The sequence below is a fragment of the Bombina bombina genome, chromosome 8 (assembly GCF_027579735.1).
Source record: "Bombina bombina isolate aBomBom1 chromosome 8, aBomBom1.pri, whole genome shotgun sequence".
NCBI lineage: Eukaryota > Metazoa > Chordata > Amphibia > Anura > Bombinatoridae > Bombina > Bombina bombina.
In genome coordinates this window covers 277,972,479-277,987,164 of record NC_069506.1, presented here as the reverse complement: position 1 = coordinate 277,987,164, position 14,686 = coordinate 277,972,479, and the positions used below count along the sequence as shown (strand labels likewise).

At 42.4% G+C, this 14,686-nt stretch overlaps 1 protein-coding gene across 4 annotated transcripts in view; it reads right to left on the bottom strand.

Annotated features, from left to right (window-relative positions):
- SIDT2 (SID1 transmembrane family member 2) overlaps positions 1-14,686 on the bottom strand; it is a 526,209-nt gene that overhangs the window by 158,470 nt on the left and 353,053 nt on the right. For all 4 annotated transcript variants that reach the window (XM_053691390.1, XM_053691389.1, XM_053691392.1 and 1 more), the window contains one exon: positions 10,231-10,367. In XM_053691390.1, the coding sequence (XP_053547365.1) occupies positions 10,231-10,367 (137 nt within the window). The remainder of the gene's footprint in view (positions 1-10,230; positions 10,368-14,686) is intronic.

Below are 14,686 nucleotides of genomic sequence, written 5' to 3'. Positions count from 1 at the left end.
GCAGGGGGAAGAACAGAAAGGGAAGTAGGGGAGGCAGTGAAAGAGGGGTAGCAAGGGGAGGATTGAAAGAAGAGAAAGTGAAAGTGGGGCAGCAGGGGGGAGGAATGAAAGACGGAAGTAGGGGAGGCAGTGAAAGAGGGGCAGCAGGGGGATTGAATGAAAGAGGGAGAGCAGGGGAGGAACTGTAAAAACATAATTTATGCTTACCTGATAAATTCCTTTCTTCTGTAGTGTGATCAGTCCACGGGTCATCATTACTTGTGGGATATTAACTGCTCCCCTACAGGAAGTGCAAGAGGATTCACCCAGCAGAGTTGCTATATAGCTCCTCCCCTCTACGTCACCTCCAGTCATTCGACCAAGGACCAACGAGAAAGGAGAAGCCAAGGGTGTAGTGGTGACTGGAGTATAATTTAAAAAATATTTACCTGCCTTAAAAAACAGGGCGGGCCGTGGACTGATCACACTACAGAAGAAAGGAATTTATCAGGTAAGCATAAATTATGTTTTCTTCTGTTAAGTGTGATCAGTCCACGGGTCATCATTACTTGTGGGATACCAATACCAAAGCAAAAGTACACGGATGACGGGAGGGATAGGCAGGCTCTTTATACAGAAGGAACCACTGCCTGAAGAACCTTTCTCCCAAAAATAGCCTCAGAGGAAGCAAAAGTGTCAAATTTGTAAAATTTGGAAAAAGTATGAAGCGAAGACCAAGTTGCAGCCTTGCAAATCTGTTCAACAGAGGCCTCATTCTTAAAGGCCCAAGTGGAAGCCACAGCTCTAGTGGAATGAGCTGTAATTCTTTCAGGAGGCTGCTGTCCAGCAGTCTCATAAGCTAAACGAATTATGCTACGAAGCCAAAAAGAGAGAGAGGTAGCAGAAGCTTTTTGACCTCTCCTCTGACCAGAGTAAACGACAAACAGGGAAGACGTTTGTCGAAAATCTTTAGTTGCCTGTAAATAAAATTTAAGGGCACGAACTACATCCAGATTGTGCAAAAGACGTTCCTTCCTCGAAGAAGGATTTGGGCACAAGGATGGAACAACAATCTCCTGATTGATATTCCTGTTAGTGACTACCTTAGGTAAGAACCCAGGCTTAGTACGCAGAACTACCTTATCCGAGTGAAAAATCAAATAAGGAGAATCACAATGTAAGGCTGATAACTCAGAGACTCTTCGAGCCGAGGAAATAGCCATTAAAAATAGAACTTTCCAAGATAACAACTTTATATCAATGGAATGAAGGGGTTCAAACGGAACACCCTGTAAAACGTTAAGAACAAGGTTTAAACTCCATGGTGGAGCCACAGCTTTAAACACAGGTTTAATCCTGGCCAAAGCCTGACAAAAAGCCTGAACGTCTGGAACTTCTGACAGACGCTTGTGTAACAGAATGGACAGAGCTGAGATCTGTCCCTTTAAGGAACTAGCGGATAACCCCTTTTCTAAACCTTCTTGTAGAAAAGACAATATCCTAGGAATCCTAACCTTACTCCAAGAGTAACCTTTGGATTCGCACCAATATAGGTATTTACGCCATATTTTATGGTAAATCTTTCTGGTGACAGGCTTCCTAGCCTGTATTAAGGTATCAATAACTGACTCAGAAAAACCACGCTTTGATAAGATCAAGCGTTCAATTTCCAAGCAGTCAGCTTCAGAGAAGTTAGATTTTGATGTTTGAAAGGACCCTGAATCAGAAGGTCCTGTTTCAGAGGTAACGACCAAGGTGGACAGAATGACATGTCCACCAGATCTGTATACCAAGTCCTGCGTGGCCATGCAGGCGCTATTAGAATCACTGATGCTTTCTCCTGTTTGATTCTGGCAATCAATCGAGGAAGCATCGGGAAAGGTGGAAACACATAAGCCATCCTGAAGGTCCATGGTGCTGTCAAGGCATCTATCAGGACCGCTCCCGGATCCCTGGATCTGGACCCGTAGCGCGGAAGCTTGGCGTTCTGTCGAGACGCCATGAGATCTATCTCTGGTTTGCCCCAACGTGGAAGTATTTGGGCAAAGACCTCTGGATGAAGTTCCCACTCCCCCGGATGAAAAGTCTGACGACTTAAGAAATCCGCCTCCCAGTTCTCCACTCCCGGGATGTGGATTGCAGACAGGTGGCAAGAGTGAGACTCTGCCCAGCGAATTATCTTCGATACTTCCATCATTGCTAGGGAGCTTCTTGTCCCTCCCTGATGGTTGATATAAGCTACAGTCGTGATGTTGTCCGACTGGAACCTGATGAACCCCCGAGTTGCTAACTGGGGCCAAGCCAGAAGAGCATTGAGGACTGCTCTCAATTCCAGAATGTTTATTGGAAGAAGACTCTCCTCCTGATTCCATAGTCCCTGAGCCTTCAGAGAATTCCAGACAGCGCCCCAACCTAGTAGGCTGGCGTCTGTTGTTACAATTGACCAGTCTGGCCTGCTGAATGGCATTCCCCTGGACAGATGTGGCCGATAAAGCCACCATAGAAGAGAATTTCTGGTCTCTTGAATGGAATGAAGGACACGGCATGCATTTTGAAGTTTTGTTAACCTGTCCTCTGTCAGGTAAATCTTCATTTCTACAGAATCTATCAGAGTCCCCAGGAAGGGAACTCTTGTGAGTGGAAAGAGAGAACTTTTCTCTTCGTTCACTTTCCATCCATGCGACCTTAGAAATGCCAGTACTATCTCTGTATGAGATTTGGCAGTTTGAAAGCTTGAAGCTTGTATCAGTATGTCGTCTAAGTACGGAGCTACTGAAATTCCTCGCGGTCTTAGTACCGCCAGAAGAGTGCCCAGAACCTTTGTGAAGATTCTTGGAGCCGTAGCCAGTCCGAATGGAAGAGCTACAAACTGGTAATGCCTGTCTAAAAAGGCAAACCTTAGATACCGGTAATGACTTCTGTGAATCGGTATGTGAAGGTAAGCATCCTTTAAATCCACTGTGGTCAAGTACTGACCCTCTTGGATCATGGGCAAAATTGTTCGAATAGTTTCCATCTTGAACGATGGAACTCTTAGGAATTTGTTTAGGATCTTTAAATCCAAGATTGGCCTGAAGGTTCCCTCTTTTTGGGAACTACAAACAGATTTGAGTAAAACCCTTGTCCTTGTTCCAACCGCGGAACTGGATGGATCACTCCCATTAATAAAAGATCTTGTACGCAGCGTAGAAACGCTTCCTTCTTTGTTAGGTTTGTTGACAACCTTGACAGATGAAATCTCCCTCTTGGGGGAGAGGATTTGAAGTCCAGAAGGTATCCCTGAGATATGATCTCTAACGCCCAGGGATCCTGAACATCTCTTGCCCAAGCCTGGGCGAAGAGGGAAAGTCTGCCCCCCACTAGATCCGGTCCCGGATCGGGGGCCCTCAATTCATGCTGTCTTAGGGGCAGCAGCAGGTTTTCTGGCCTGTTTGCCCCTGTTCCAGGACTGGTTAGGTTTCCAGCCTTGTCTGTAGCGAGCAACAGCTCCTTCCTGTTTTGGTGCAGAGAAAGTTGATGCTGCTCCTGCTTTGAAATTACGAAAGGAACGAAAATTGGACTGTCTAGCCTTGGCTTTGGCCTTGTCCTGAGGCAGGGCATGACCTTTACCTCCTGTAATGTCATCAATAATCTCTTTCAAGCCGGGCCCGAATAAGGTCTGCCCTTTGAAAGGAATATTAAGCAATTTAGATTTAGACATAACATCAGCTGACCAGGATTTTAGCCACAGAGCCCTGAATGGCGAATCCTGAATTTTTAGCCGCAAGTTTAGTTAAATGTACTACGGCATCTGAAATAAATGAATTAGCTAACTTAAGGAATTTAAGTTTGTGTGTGATGTCATCTAGTGTGGATGATTGAAGTGTCTCTTCCAGAGACTCAAACCAAAATGCTGCTGCAGCCGTGACAGGCGCAATACATGCAAGAGGTTGCAATATAAACCCTTGTTGAACAAACATTTTCTTAAGGTAACCCTCTAATTTTTTATCCATTGGATCTGAAAAAGCACAGCTATCCTCCACTGGGATAGTGGTACGCTTAGCTAAAGTAGAAACTGCTCCCTCCACCTTAGGGACCATTTGCCATAAGTCCCGTGTGGCGGCGTCTATTGGAAACATTTTTCTGAATATAGGAGGGGGTGAGAAAGGCACACCGGGTCTATCCCACTCCTTAGTAACAATGTCAGTAAGTCTCTTAGGTATAGGAAAAACGTCAGTACTCGTCGGTACCGCAAAATATTTATCCAACCTACACATTTTTTCTGGGATTGCAACTGTGTTACAATCATTCAGAGCCGCTAATACCTCCCCTAGTAACACACGGAGGTTCTCAAGCTTAAATTTAAAATTTGAAATGTCTGAGTCCAGTTTATTTGGATCAGAACCGTCACCCACAGAATGAAGCTCTCCGTCTTCACGTTCTGCAAACTGTGACGCAGTATCAGACATGGCCCTTGCATTATCAGCGCACTCTGTTCTCATCCCAGAGTGATCACGTTTACCTCTTAGTTCTGGTAGTTTAGCCAAAACTTCAGTCATAACAGTAGCCATATCTTGTAATGTGATTTGTAATGGCCGCCCAGATGCACTCGGCGCTACAATATCACGCACCTCCTGAGCGGGAGATGCAGGTACTGACACGTGAGGCGAGTTAGTCGGCATAACTCTCCCCTCGTTGTTTGGTGAAATATGTTCAATTTGTACAGATTGACTATTTTTTAAAGTAGCATCAATACATTTAGTACATAAATTTCTATTGGGCTCCACTTTGGCATTAACACATATAGCACAGAGATATTCCTCTGAATCAGACATGTTTAACACACTAGCAAATAAACAGCAACTTGGAAATACTTTTCAAAGTAATTTACAAATAATATGAAAACGAACTGTGCCTTTAAGAAGCACAGAAAATATTATAACAGATAAAATAATTAAGTTATAGCATCAATCTTTGTCAGAATATACAGTTTTAGCAAAGGATTGTTCCCCTCAGCAAATGATAACTAACCCAGGCAGCAGAAAAAAATACACAAATAAACGTTTTTTATATCACAGTCAATACAATCAGCACAGCTCTGCTGTGAATGATTACTTCCCTCAAAAAAGACTCTTGAGATCCCTGAACTCTGTAGAGATGAACCGGATCATGCAGGAAGAAAATGAACCTCTGACTGAGTTTTTCTGATGCATAGTGAAAGCACCAAAATGGCCCCTCCCCCACACACATAACAGTGAGAGGGATCAGTGAACTGCTCTAATTTAAATCAAAACTATTGCCAAGTGGAAAAAAAAGTGCCCAAAACATTTTTTCACCCAGTACCTCAGAGAAAAAAACGTTTTTACATGCCAGCAAAAAAACGTTTTACCTCAATAATTAATTGTCATTTAAAACCTATTGCAAGTCCCTGCAAAATAGGTTAAGTCTATGTATACAGTTTAAAAGCCAGAGAAGTACCATTTCCCAGAAAACTGAAGTGTAAAATATACATACATGACAGCCTGATATCAGCTACATCTACTGCATTCAAGGCTGAGTTTACATTATAACGGTATGGCAGGATTTTCTCATCAATTCCATGTCAGAAAATAATAAACTGCTACATACCTCTTTGCAGATTAATCTGCCTGCTGTCCCCTGATCTGAAGTTTACCTCTCCTCAGATGGCCGAGAAACAGCAATATGATCTTAACTACTCCGGCTAAAATCATAGAAAAACTCAGGTAGATTCTTCTTCAAATTCTACCAGAGAAGGAATAACACACTCCGGTGCTATTATAAAATAACAAACTTTTGATTGAAGATATAAAAACTAAATATATCACCATAGTCCTCTCACACATCCTATCTAGTCGTTGGGTGCAAGAGAATGACTGGAGGTGACGTAGAGGGGAGGAGCTATATAGCAACTCTGCTGGGTGAATCCTCTTGCACTTCCTGTAGGGGAGCAGTTAATATCCCACAAGTAATGATGACCCGTGGACTGATCACACTTAACAGAAGAAAAAGGGAAGTAGGAGAGGCAGTGAAAGAGGGGCAGCAGGGAAGGAACCGTAAGAAGGGAATTAGAAGAGGCAGTAAAAGAGGGGCATCAAAGGAAGAACTGAAAGAAGGGAAGTAGGGGAGGCAGTGAAAAAGGAAGAGCAGGGAAGAAACTGAAAGAAGGGAAGTAGGGGAGGCAGTGAAAGAGCGAAAGCAGGGGAGAAACTGAAAGAAGGGAAGTAGGGGGCAGTGAAAGAGGGGCAGAAGAGAGAAGAAGAACTGAAAAAAAGAGTAGTAGGAGAAGCAGTGGAAGGGCAGCAGGGGGAATAACTGAAATAAGGGAAGTAGGGGAGGCAGTGAAAGAGGGGTAGCAGGGGGAGGAACTGAAGAGGGAAATAAGGGGTAGAGAATTAAATAAAGGTAACAGGGTCAGGTTAAGTACTATAAAAAGTGCCACTAGGGGGAGTTATAGTATAAGTTGTTTAGGAGGAAGGGCAGGCATAGGTACTGTAGGAAGAAGAGATGAAAAAGTAACTGAGTTAGCCAAGTAACTGTGGATAGCAAACATCCGAGTAGGACTATGGGGGTTAGTTTATTACAAGAGGATAACAGCGGTGTAGGACAATAGGGGGGTTAGTTCATTACAAGAGGATAACAGTGGTGTAGGACTATGGGGGTTAGTTCATTACAAGATGATAACAGCAGTGAAGGACTATGGGGTTAGTTTATTACAAGAGGATAACAGCGGAGTAGGACTATGGGGGTTAGTTTATTACAAGAGGATAACAGCAGTGTAGGACTATGGGGGTTAGTTAATTACAAGAGGATAACAGCGGTGTTGGACTATGAGGGTTAGTTTATTACAAGAGGATAAAAGCAGTGTTGGACTATAGGGAGGGTTAGTTTATTACAAGAGGATAACAGCAGAGTTGAACTATAAGGGTTAGTTTATTACAAGAGGATAACAGCAGTGTTGAACTATAAGGGTTAGTTTATTACAAGAGGATAACAGCGGTGTTGGACTATAGGGAGCGTTAGTTTATTACAATAGGATAACAGCGGTGTAGGACTATGATGGTTTAGTTTATTACAAGAGGATAACAGCGGTGTTGGACTATAGGGAGGGTTAGTTTATTACAAGAGGATGACAGCGGTGTTGGACTATAGGGAGTGTTAGTTTATTAGAAGAGGATAACAGCAGTGTAGGATTATGAGGGTTAGTTTATTACAAGAGGATAACAGAGGTATTGGACTATAGGGAGGGTTAGTTTATTATAAGAGGATAACAGCCGTGTAGGACTATGAGGGTTAGTTTATTACAAGAGGATAACAGCGGTGTTGGACTATAGGGAGGGTTAGTTTATTACAAGAGGATAACAGCAGTGTTGGACTATAGGGAGGGTTAGTTTATTACAAGAGGATAACAGCGGTGTTGGACTATAGGGAGGGTTAGTTTAGGGGGAGTTATAGTATAAGTTGTTTAGGAGGAAGGGCAGGCATAGGTACTGTAGGAAGAAGAGATGAAAAAGTAACTGAGTTAGCCAAGTAACTGTGGATAGCAAACATCCGAGTAGGACTATGGGGGTTAGTTTATTACAAGAGGATAACAGCGGTATTGGACTATAGGGAGGGTTAGTTTATTACAAGAGGATAACAGCGGTGTTGGACTATAGGGAGGGTTAGTTTAGGGGGAGTTATAGTATAAGTTGTTTAGGAGGAAGGGCAGGCATAGGTACTGTAGGAAGAAGAGATGAAAAAGTAACTGAGTTAGCCAAGTAACTGTGGATAGCAAACATCCGAGTAGGACTATGGGGGTTAGTTTATTACAAGAGGATAACAGCGGTGTAGGACAATAGGGGGGTTAGTTCATTACAAGAGGATAACAGTGGTGTAGGACTATGGGGGTTAGTTCATTACAAGATGATAACAGCAGTGAAGGACTATGGGGTTAGTTTATTACAAGAGGATAACAGCGGAGTAGGACTATGGGGGTTAGTTTATTACAAGAGGATAACAGCAGTGTAGGACTATGGGGGTTAGTTAATTACAAGAGGATAACAGCGGTGTTGGACTATGAGGGTTAGTTTATTACAAGAGGATAAAAGCAGTGTTGGACTATAGGGAGGGTTAGTTTATTACAAGAGGATAACAGCGGTATTGGACTATAGGGAGGGTTAGTTTATTACAAGAGGATAACAGCGGTGTTGGACTATAGGGAGGGTTAGTTTAGGGGGAGTTATAGTATAAGTTGTTTAGGAGGAAGGGCAGGCATAGGTATTGTAGGAAGAAGAGATGAAAAAGTAACTGAGTTAGCCAAGTAACTGTGGATAGCAAACATCCGAGTAGGACTATGGGGGTTAGTTTATTACAAGAGGATAACAGCGGTGTAGGACAATAGGGGGGTTAGTTCATTACAAGAGGATAACAGTGGTGTAGGACTATGGGGGTTAGTTCATTACAAGATGATAACAGCAGTGAAGGACTATGGGGTTAGTTTATTACAAGAGGATAACAGCGGAGTAGGACTATGGGGGTTAGTTTATTACAAGAGGATAACAGCAGTGTAGGACTATGGGGGTTAGTTAATTACAAGAGGATAACAGCGGTGTTGGACTATGAGGGTTAGTTTATTACAAGAGGATAAAAGCAGTGTTGGACTATAGGGAGGGTTAGTTTATTACAAGAGGATAACAGCAGAGTTGAACTATAAGGGTTAGTTTATTACAAGAGGATAACAGCAGTGTTGAACTATAAGGGTTAGTTTATTACAAGAGGATAACAGCGGTGTTGGACTATAGGGAGCGTTAGTTTATTACAATAGGATAACAGCGGTGTAGGACTATGATGGTTTAGTTTATTACAAGAGGATAACAGCGGTGTTGGACTATAGGGAGGGTTAGTTTATTACAAGAGGATGACAGCGGTGTTGGACTATAGGGAGTGTTAGTTTATTAGAAGAGGATAACAGCAGTGTAGGATTATGAGGGTTAGTTTATTACAAGAGGATAACAGAGGTATTGGACTATAGGGAGGGTTAGTTTATTATAAGAGGATAACAGCCGTGTAGGACTATGAGGGTTAGTTTATTACAAGAGGATAACAGCGGTGTTGGACTATAGGGAGGGTTAGTTTATTACAAGAGGATAACAGCAGTGTTGGACTATAGGGAGCGTTAGTTTATTACAAGAGGATAACAGCGGTGTTGGACTATAGGGAGCGTTAGTTTATTACAAGAGGATAACAGCGGTGTTGGACTATAGGGAGCGTTAGTTTATTACAAGAGGATAACAGCAGTGTAGGACCATGAGGGTTAGTTTATTACAAGAGGATAACAGCTGTATTGGACTATAGGGAGGGTTAGTTTATTACAAGAGGATAACAGCAGTGTAGGACTATGAGGGTTAGTTTATTACAAGAGGATAACAGCGGTATTGGACTATAGGGAGGGTTAGTTTATTACAAGAGGATAACAGCGGTGTTGGACTATAGGGAGGGTTAGTTTAGGGGGAGTTATAGTATAAGTTGTTTAGGAGGAAGGGCAGGCATAGGTACTGTAGGAAGAAGAGATGAAAAAGTAACTGAGTTAGCCAAGTAACTGTGGATAGCAAACATCCGAGTAGGACTATGAGGGTTAGTTTATTACAAGAGGATAACAGTGGTGTTGGACTATAGGGAGCGTTAGTTTATTACAAGAGGATAACAGCAATGTAGGACTATGGGGGTTAGTTTATAACAAGAGGATAACAGCAGTGTAGGACTATGGGGGTTAGTTTATTACTAGAGGATAACAGCAGTGTAGGACTATGGGGGTTAGTTTATTACTAGAGGATAACAGCAGTGTAGGACTATGGGGTTAGTTTATTACAAGAGGATAACAGCAGTGTAGGACTATGGGGGTTAGTTTATTACAAGAGGATAACAGCAGTGTAGGACTATGGGGGTTAGTTTATTACAAGAGGATAACAGCAGTGTAGGACTATGGGGGTTAATTTAGTACAAGAAGATAACAGCGGTGTAGGACTACAGGGGGTAAGTTTATTATAAGAGGATAACAGCAGTGTAGGACTATGGGGTTTAGTTTATTACAAGAGGATAACAGCGGTGTACGACTATGATTAGATTACTACAAAGGGCTAATAGAGGGGAATTAGGTTGAAGAGGGAGCTGTTACGGCAGAGAGGACTGGATATAAATAATTTCTACAAAGAGCACATATATACATTTGTTAATATAAGGAAACAGCAAACGTAATATCCTCGTCAGACTCACCACACCAAGTACAGAGAAGAAAATAACGATTGCAAGACAGGCGTAGGCACTGTAAGCGCTGGCGTTTATATCGGAGTGTCTCTTCTGATATAGCTTCAGCATGCACAGGCCGGCTATCATGTACATAAATGACGTGTCTATGGGAGACACAGCAGGACAACGTTATTAAGGAAAAAGATGAGGAGACACAGGAGAACAGGGTACAAATGAGAGGACTGAGTTTTTACTCCATGCACTTGTGTTATCAGTTGTCTAATTTAGATTTCTAATGATTTTAGCGCAATAAAGCCAATCCAGTCTAGTTTATTGCCTTCATAATTAAATGGTCATTGTACACTAGATTTTTCTTTAAATAAATGTTTTGTAGATGATCCATTTATAGCGCCCATCTGGGAGTGTTTTTGTAAAAATGTATAGTTTTGCTTATTATTTAATAACATTGTGCTGATTTTTCAGACTCCTAACCAAGCCCCAGAGTGTCAGATGTGTACACGTGTTTAAAGACTCCAGCAGACGCCTGATTATGTTATCTGTCTTTTCATATGCAGGAAAGGAGGAGGTGGGGAGTGTCTGCTCTTATTGTTTCTCCAGCACCTTTCACTGGGTGTCCCAGCCAAACCGTATTAACAGTGCTAAACTGGGAGATTCTAAGTAAGTTTTTAAAAGGTTTAATATTAGATTTTTAGATCAATATCTGTGCATATTCTTCTTTATATTAGTGTTTATTACATGCAGTTATATGATAATTAGTCTATACTGTCCCTTTTACCCCTTCACTAAAGAAAAACTTGCTCGAACACCTGAGCATTGTTAGCATTTTTGCTATCACTCCATTTAAACAGAAATAACATAATTTATACTTACCTGATAAATTCATTTCTTTCATGGTGGTGAGAGTCCACAATCCATTACTCATGGGAATTACCCTTCTCTACCACTAGGAGGAGGAAAAGAGCCCCGAAACACAAGAGCTCTAGAAAGCCCCTCCCACATCACACATACATCAGTCTAACTTATAGCCAAGTAAAGTGAGGTAATAAAAAGGAACAAGAGCAAAAAAAGGAGCAGGAAAAAAAAGATGTGCTGAAGAGGGAACCCCAAACCGCTCCCCACGTTGGTTGTCACAATCACCCAGGATGGTCTCAGGAAACAAGTACCCTGAGACAGGTGGTCCTGCGAGATCCACCAAGATAGAGAGTTTCTTGATAGGGGGTCCAGAACTATCCTCTGAGATAGGTTTGAGTGGTCTCCGTTCCATTGTCTGCGCATGCATAACTGAAGATGTCTCAGATAGAACCGAGCAAAAGGAATCATGTCCATGTAAGCGACCATCAGACCTATTACTTCCATACACTGAGCCACCGATGGACGGGCAGAGGACTGAAGTGCAAGGCAAGAGACCAGAATTTTGGATTTTCTGACCTCGGTCCGATAAATTTTCATGGACAGAGAATTTATAATTGTTTCTAAGAAAACCACCCTTATGTCTGGCACTAGGGAACTCTTTTCAAGATTAACTTTCCACCCGTGGGAACAAAGAATAGATACCGGTAATAACATCTCTGTATGAGATTTTACTAAATGAAAAGATGGCGCTTGAACCAAGATGTCGTCCAGGTAAGGTGCCACCGCTATTCCTTGAGATATGACCACTGCCAAAAGGGCCCCTAGGACCTTTGTAAAGATCTGAGGGGCCGTGGCAAGACCAAAGGGAAGAGCCACAAACTGGAAATGTTTGTCCATAAAGGCAAACCGAAGGAATTGGTGATGTCCTCTGTGAATGGGAACATGCAGATACTCATCCTTCAGATCTATGGTCGTCATGAACTGACCTTCCTGTACCAAGGGTAGGATGGAACCTTGAGTAATTTGTTGAGACACTTGAGGTCTAAAATGGGACGAAAAAGTTCCCTCTTTTTTCGGAACCACAAACAGATTTGTATATAATCCTTGACCTCGTTCCACTATAGAAACTGGAACAATCACTCCCAGGGAAGATAGGTCCTTTACACAGCTTAAGAAGGCCTCTCTTTTTACCTGGTTTGCAGATAACCTTGACAGGAGAAATCTGCCCCGGGTAGACAAGACTTGAATCCTATTCTGTATACCTGAGATACAACCTCCACAGCCCAAGTATCTAGGACATCGCGGATCCAAGCCTATTGAAAAAGGAACAGCCTGCACCGCACTTGATCCAGAACTGGATCGGGTGCTGCCCCTTCATGCCGATTTAGAATCAACTGAAGGTTTCTTGGTTTGCTTTCCCTTATTCCAAGGTTGACCGGACCTCCAGGAGGTTTTTGGTTGCTTCGGATTGGAAGAAGAGGAGGAAGACTTCTGTCCTTTGAAGTTATGAAAAGAACGAAAATAAGAATTCTGGCGACCCCTAGGTCTATTCTTCTTGTCTTGAGGTGATCTCAGCCAGACCAGGACCAAATAAAGTCTTACCTTTATAAGTTTAAGACAGGAGCTTGGACTTGGAAGTTACATCAGCAGACAAAGATTTTAACCACAGAGCTCTGCGAGCTAGAACTGCAAGACTAGAGATCTTAGCTCCCAGTTTAAGCACTTGCATGTTGGCATCACAGATAAAAGTATTTTTGCTAACTTAAGAGACTTGATCCTATCCTGGATCTCCTCTATAGTCGTCTCTTCTGAAATTAGGTCAGACAAGGCATTGCACCAATAAGATGCTGCTCCCACGACCGCAGCAATACTTGCAACAGGTTGCCATTGGACTCCCTGATGAATATAAATCTTTCTTAAGAAAGCCTCTAGCTTCTTATTCATGGGATCTTTGAAAGAACAACTATCCTCAATAGGAATAGTAGTTCTCTTGGCTAGAGTAGAAATAGCTTCTTCTACCTTCAGAACTGTGTGCCAAGAGTCCTGTATAGAATCTGCAACAGGAAACATATTTTTAAAAACAGGGGATAGGGAAAAAGGAATCCCTGGTTTTCCCCATTCATGTGCTATAATTTCCAACATACGGTCCGAAACTGGAAAAACTTTCACAGAAGAAGGAACATTATAAACTCTATTTAGTTTACTAGACTTCTTAAACTTCTCAACGACAGATGATTCAGAGTCATCCAAAGTAGCCAGTACCTACTTCAGGAGTAACCGGAGGTGTTCTAGTTTAAACCTAAAATTAACCTTCTCTGAATCTGTAGATTTCTCCACTATAGATTCAGAATTTGAAATTTCACCATCAGAAGCCACTGATGTATCCTCATCATCAGATAACGGAGAGCGTCTCACTAACGCCGACTTAGCAGAGTCAGAACCCTTACTAAGAGAAATATTTTTAGACTTCATTTTCCTCTTACTAGCACCTGGAAAAACTGATAAAGCTGCAGAAACCGCAGAAGTAATCTGTGCAGCAAAATCCCCTGGTAAATAAACACCCCCAGGAGGCTTTTGAGAGGAACCGCAGGGCACTGCATGTGAAAACTGTTAAAGCTTGGGACGCTTGAGGGGAAAGCTGAGAGAGCAAGAAAACATAAATTATGCTTACCAGATAATTTTCTTTCCATCTGTATGATGGCTTTATTCCTTACTTGTGGGAAATACTGAACCTGGCCACCAGGAGGTGGCAAAGACACCCCAGCCAAAGCCTTAAATACCTCCCCCACTCCCCTTATCCCCAGTCATTCTGCCAAGGGAACAAGGAACAGTAGGAGAAATATCAAGGTATAAATGGTGCCAGAAGAAGAAACAAAACATTTTGGAGAGGCAGACCCTATTCTGAGGGCTCCACAGCCTGCAAAACCTTTCTCCTAAAAGATGCTTCAGCCGAAGCAAAAACGTCAAACTTGTAAAATTTTGAAAGGTATGTAAGGAGGACCAGGTAGCCACCTTACAATTCTGCTCCACAGATGCCTCATTCTTGAAGGCCCAAGACAAAGCTACTGCTCTAGTAGAATGAGCCTTAATCCTCTGAGGAGGCTTATGTCCCGCTGTTTCATAAGCTAACCGAATAATGCTCCTCAACCAAAAAGACAACAAAGAAGAAGTCTGTCTAAACTCCTTAGTGGCTTGAATATAGAACTTCAAGGCCCGAACCACATCCAAATTATGATGTAACCGCTCCTTCAAAGAAGAAGGGCTAGGACACAAGGAAGGAACAACAATCTCCTGATTGATGTTACGATCAGAAACAATCTAAGAAAGAAAACCTAACCCAGTATGAAGAACAGCCTTATCAGCATGGAAAACTAGGTAAGGGGGCTGACATTGCAAGGCAGCCATCTCAGATACTCTGTGTGCCGAGGCAATAGCCAGTAAAAATAGAACCTTTCAAGATAATAATTTAATGTCAAGGCTGTGCATAGGCTTAAACGGAGCCCTCTGCAACACCTTAAGAACAAGATTTAAACTCCAAGGAGGAGTGCTAGGTCGAAACACATGTCTGATTCTAGACAGAGCCTGAACAAAAGACTGGACGTCTGGAAGC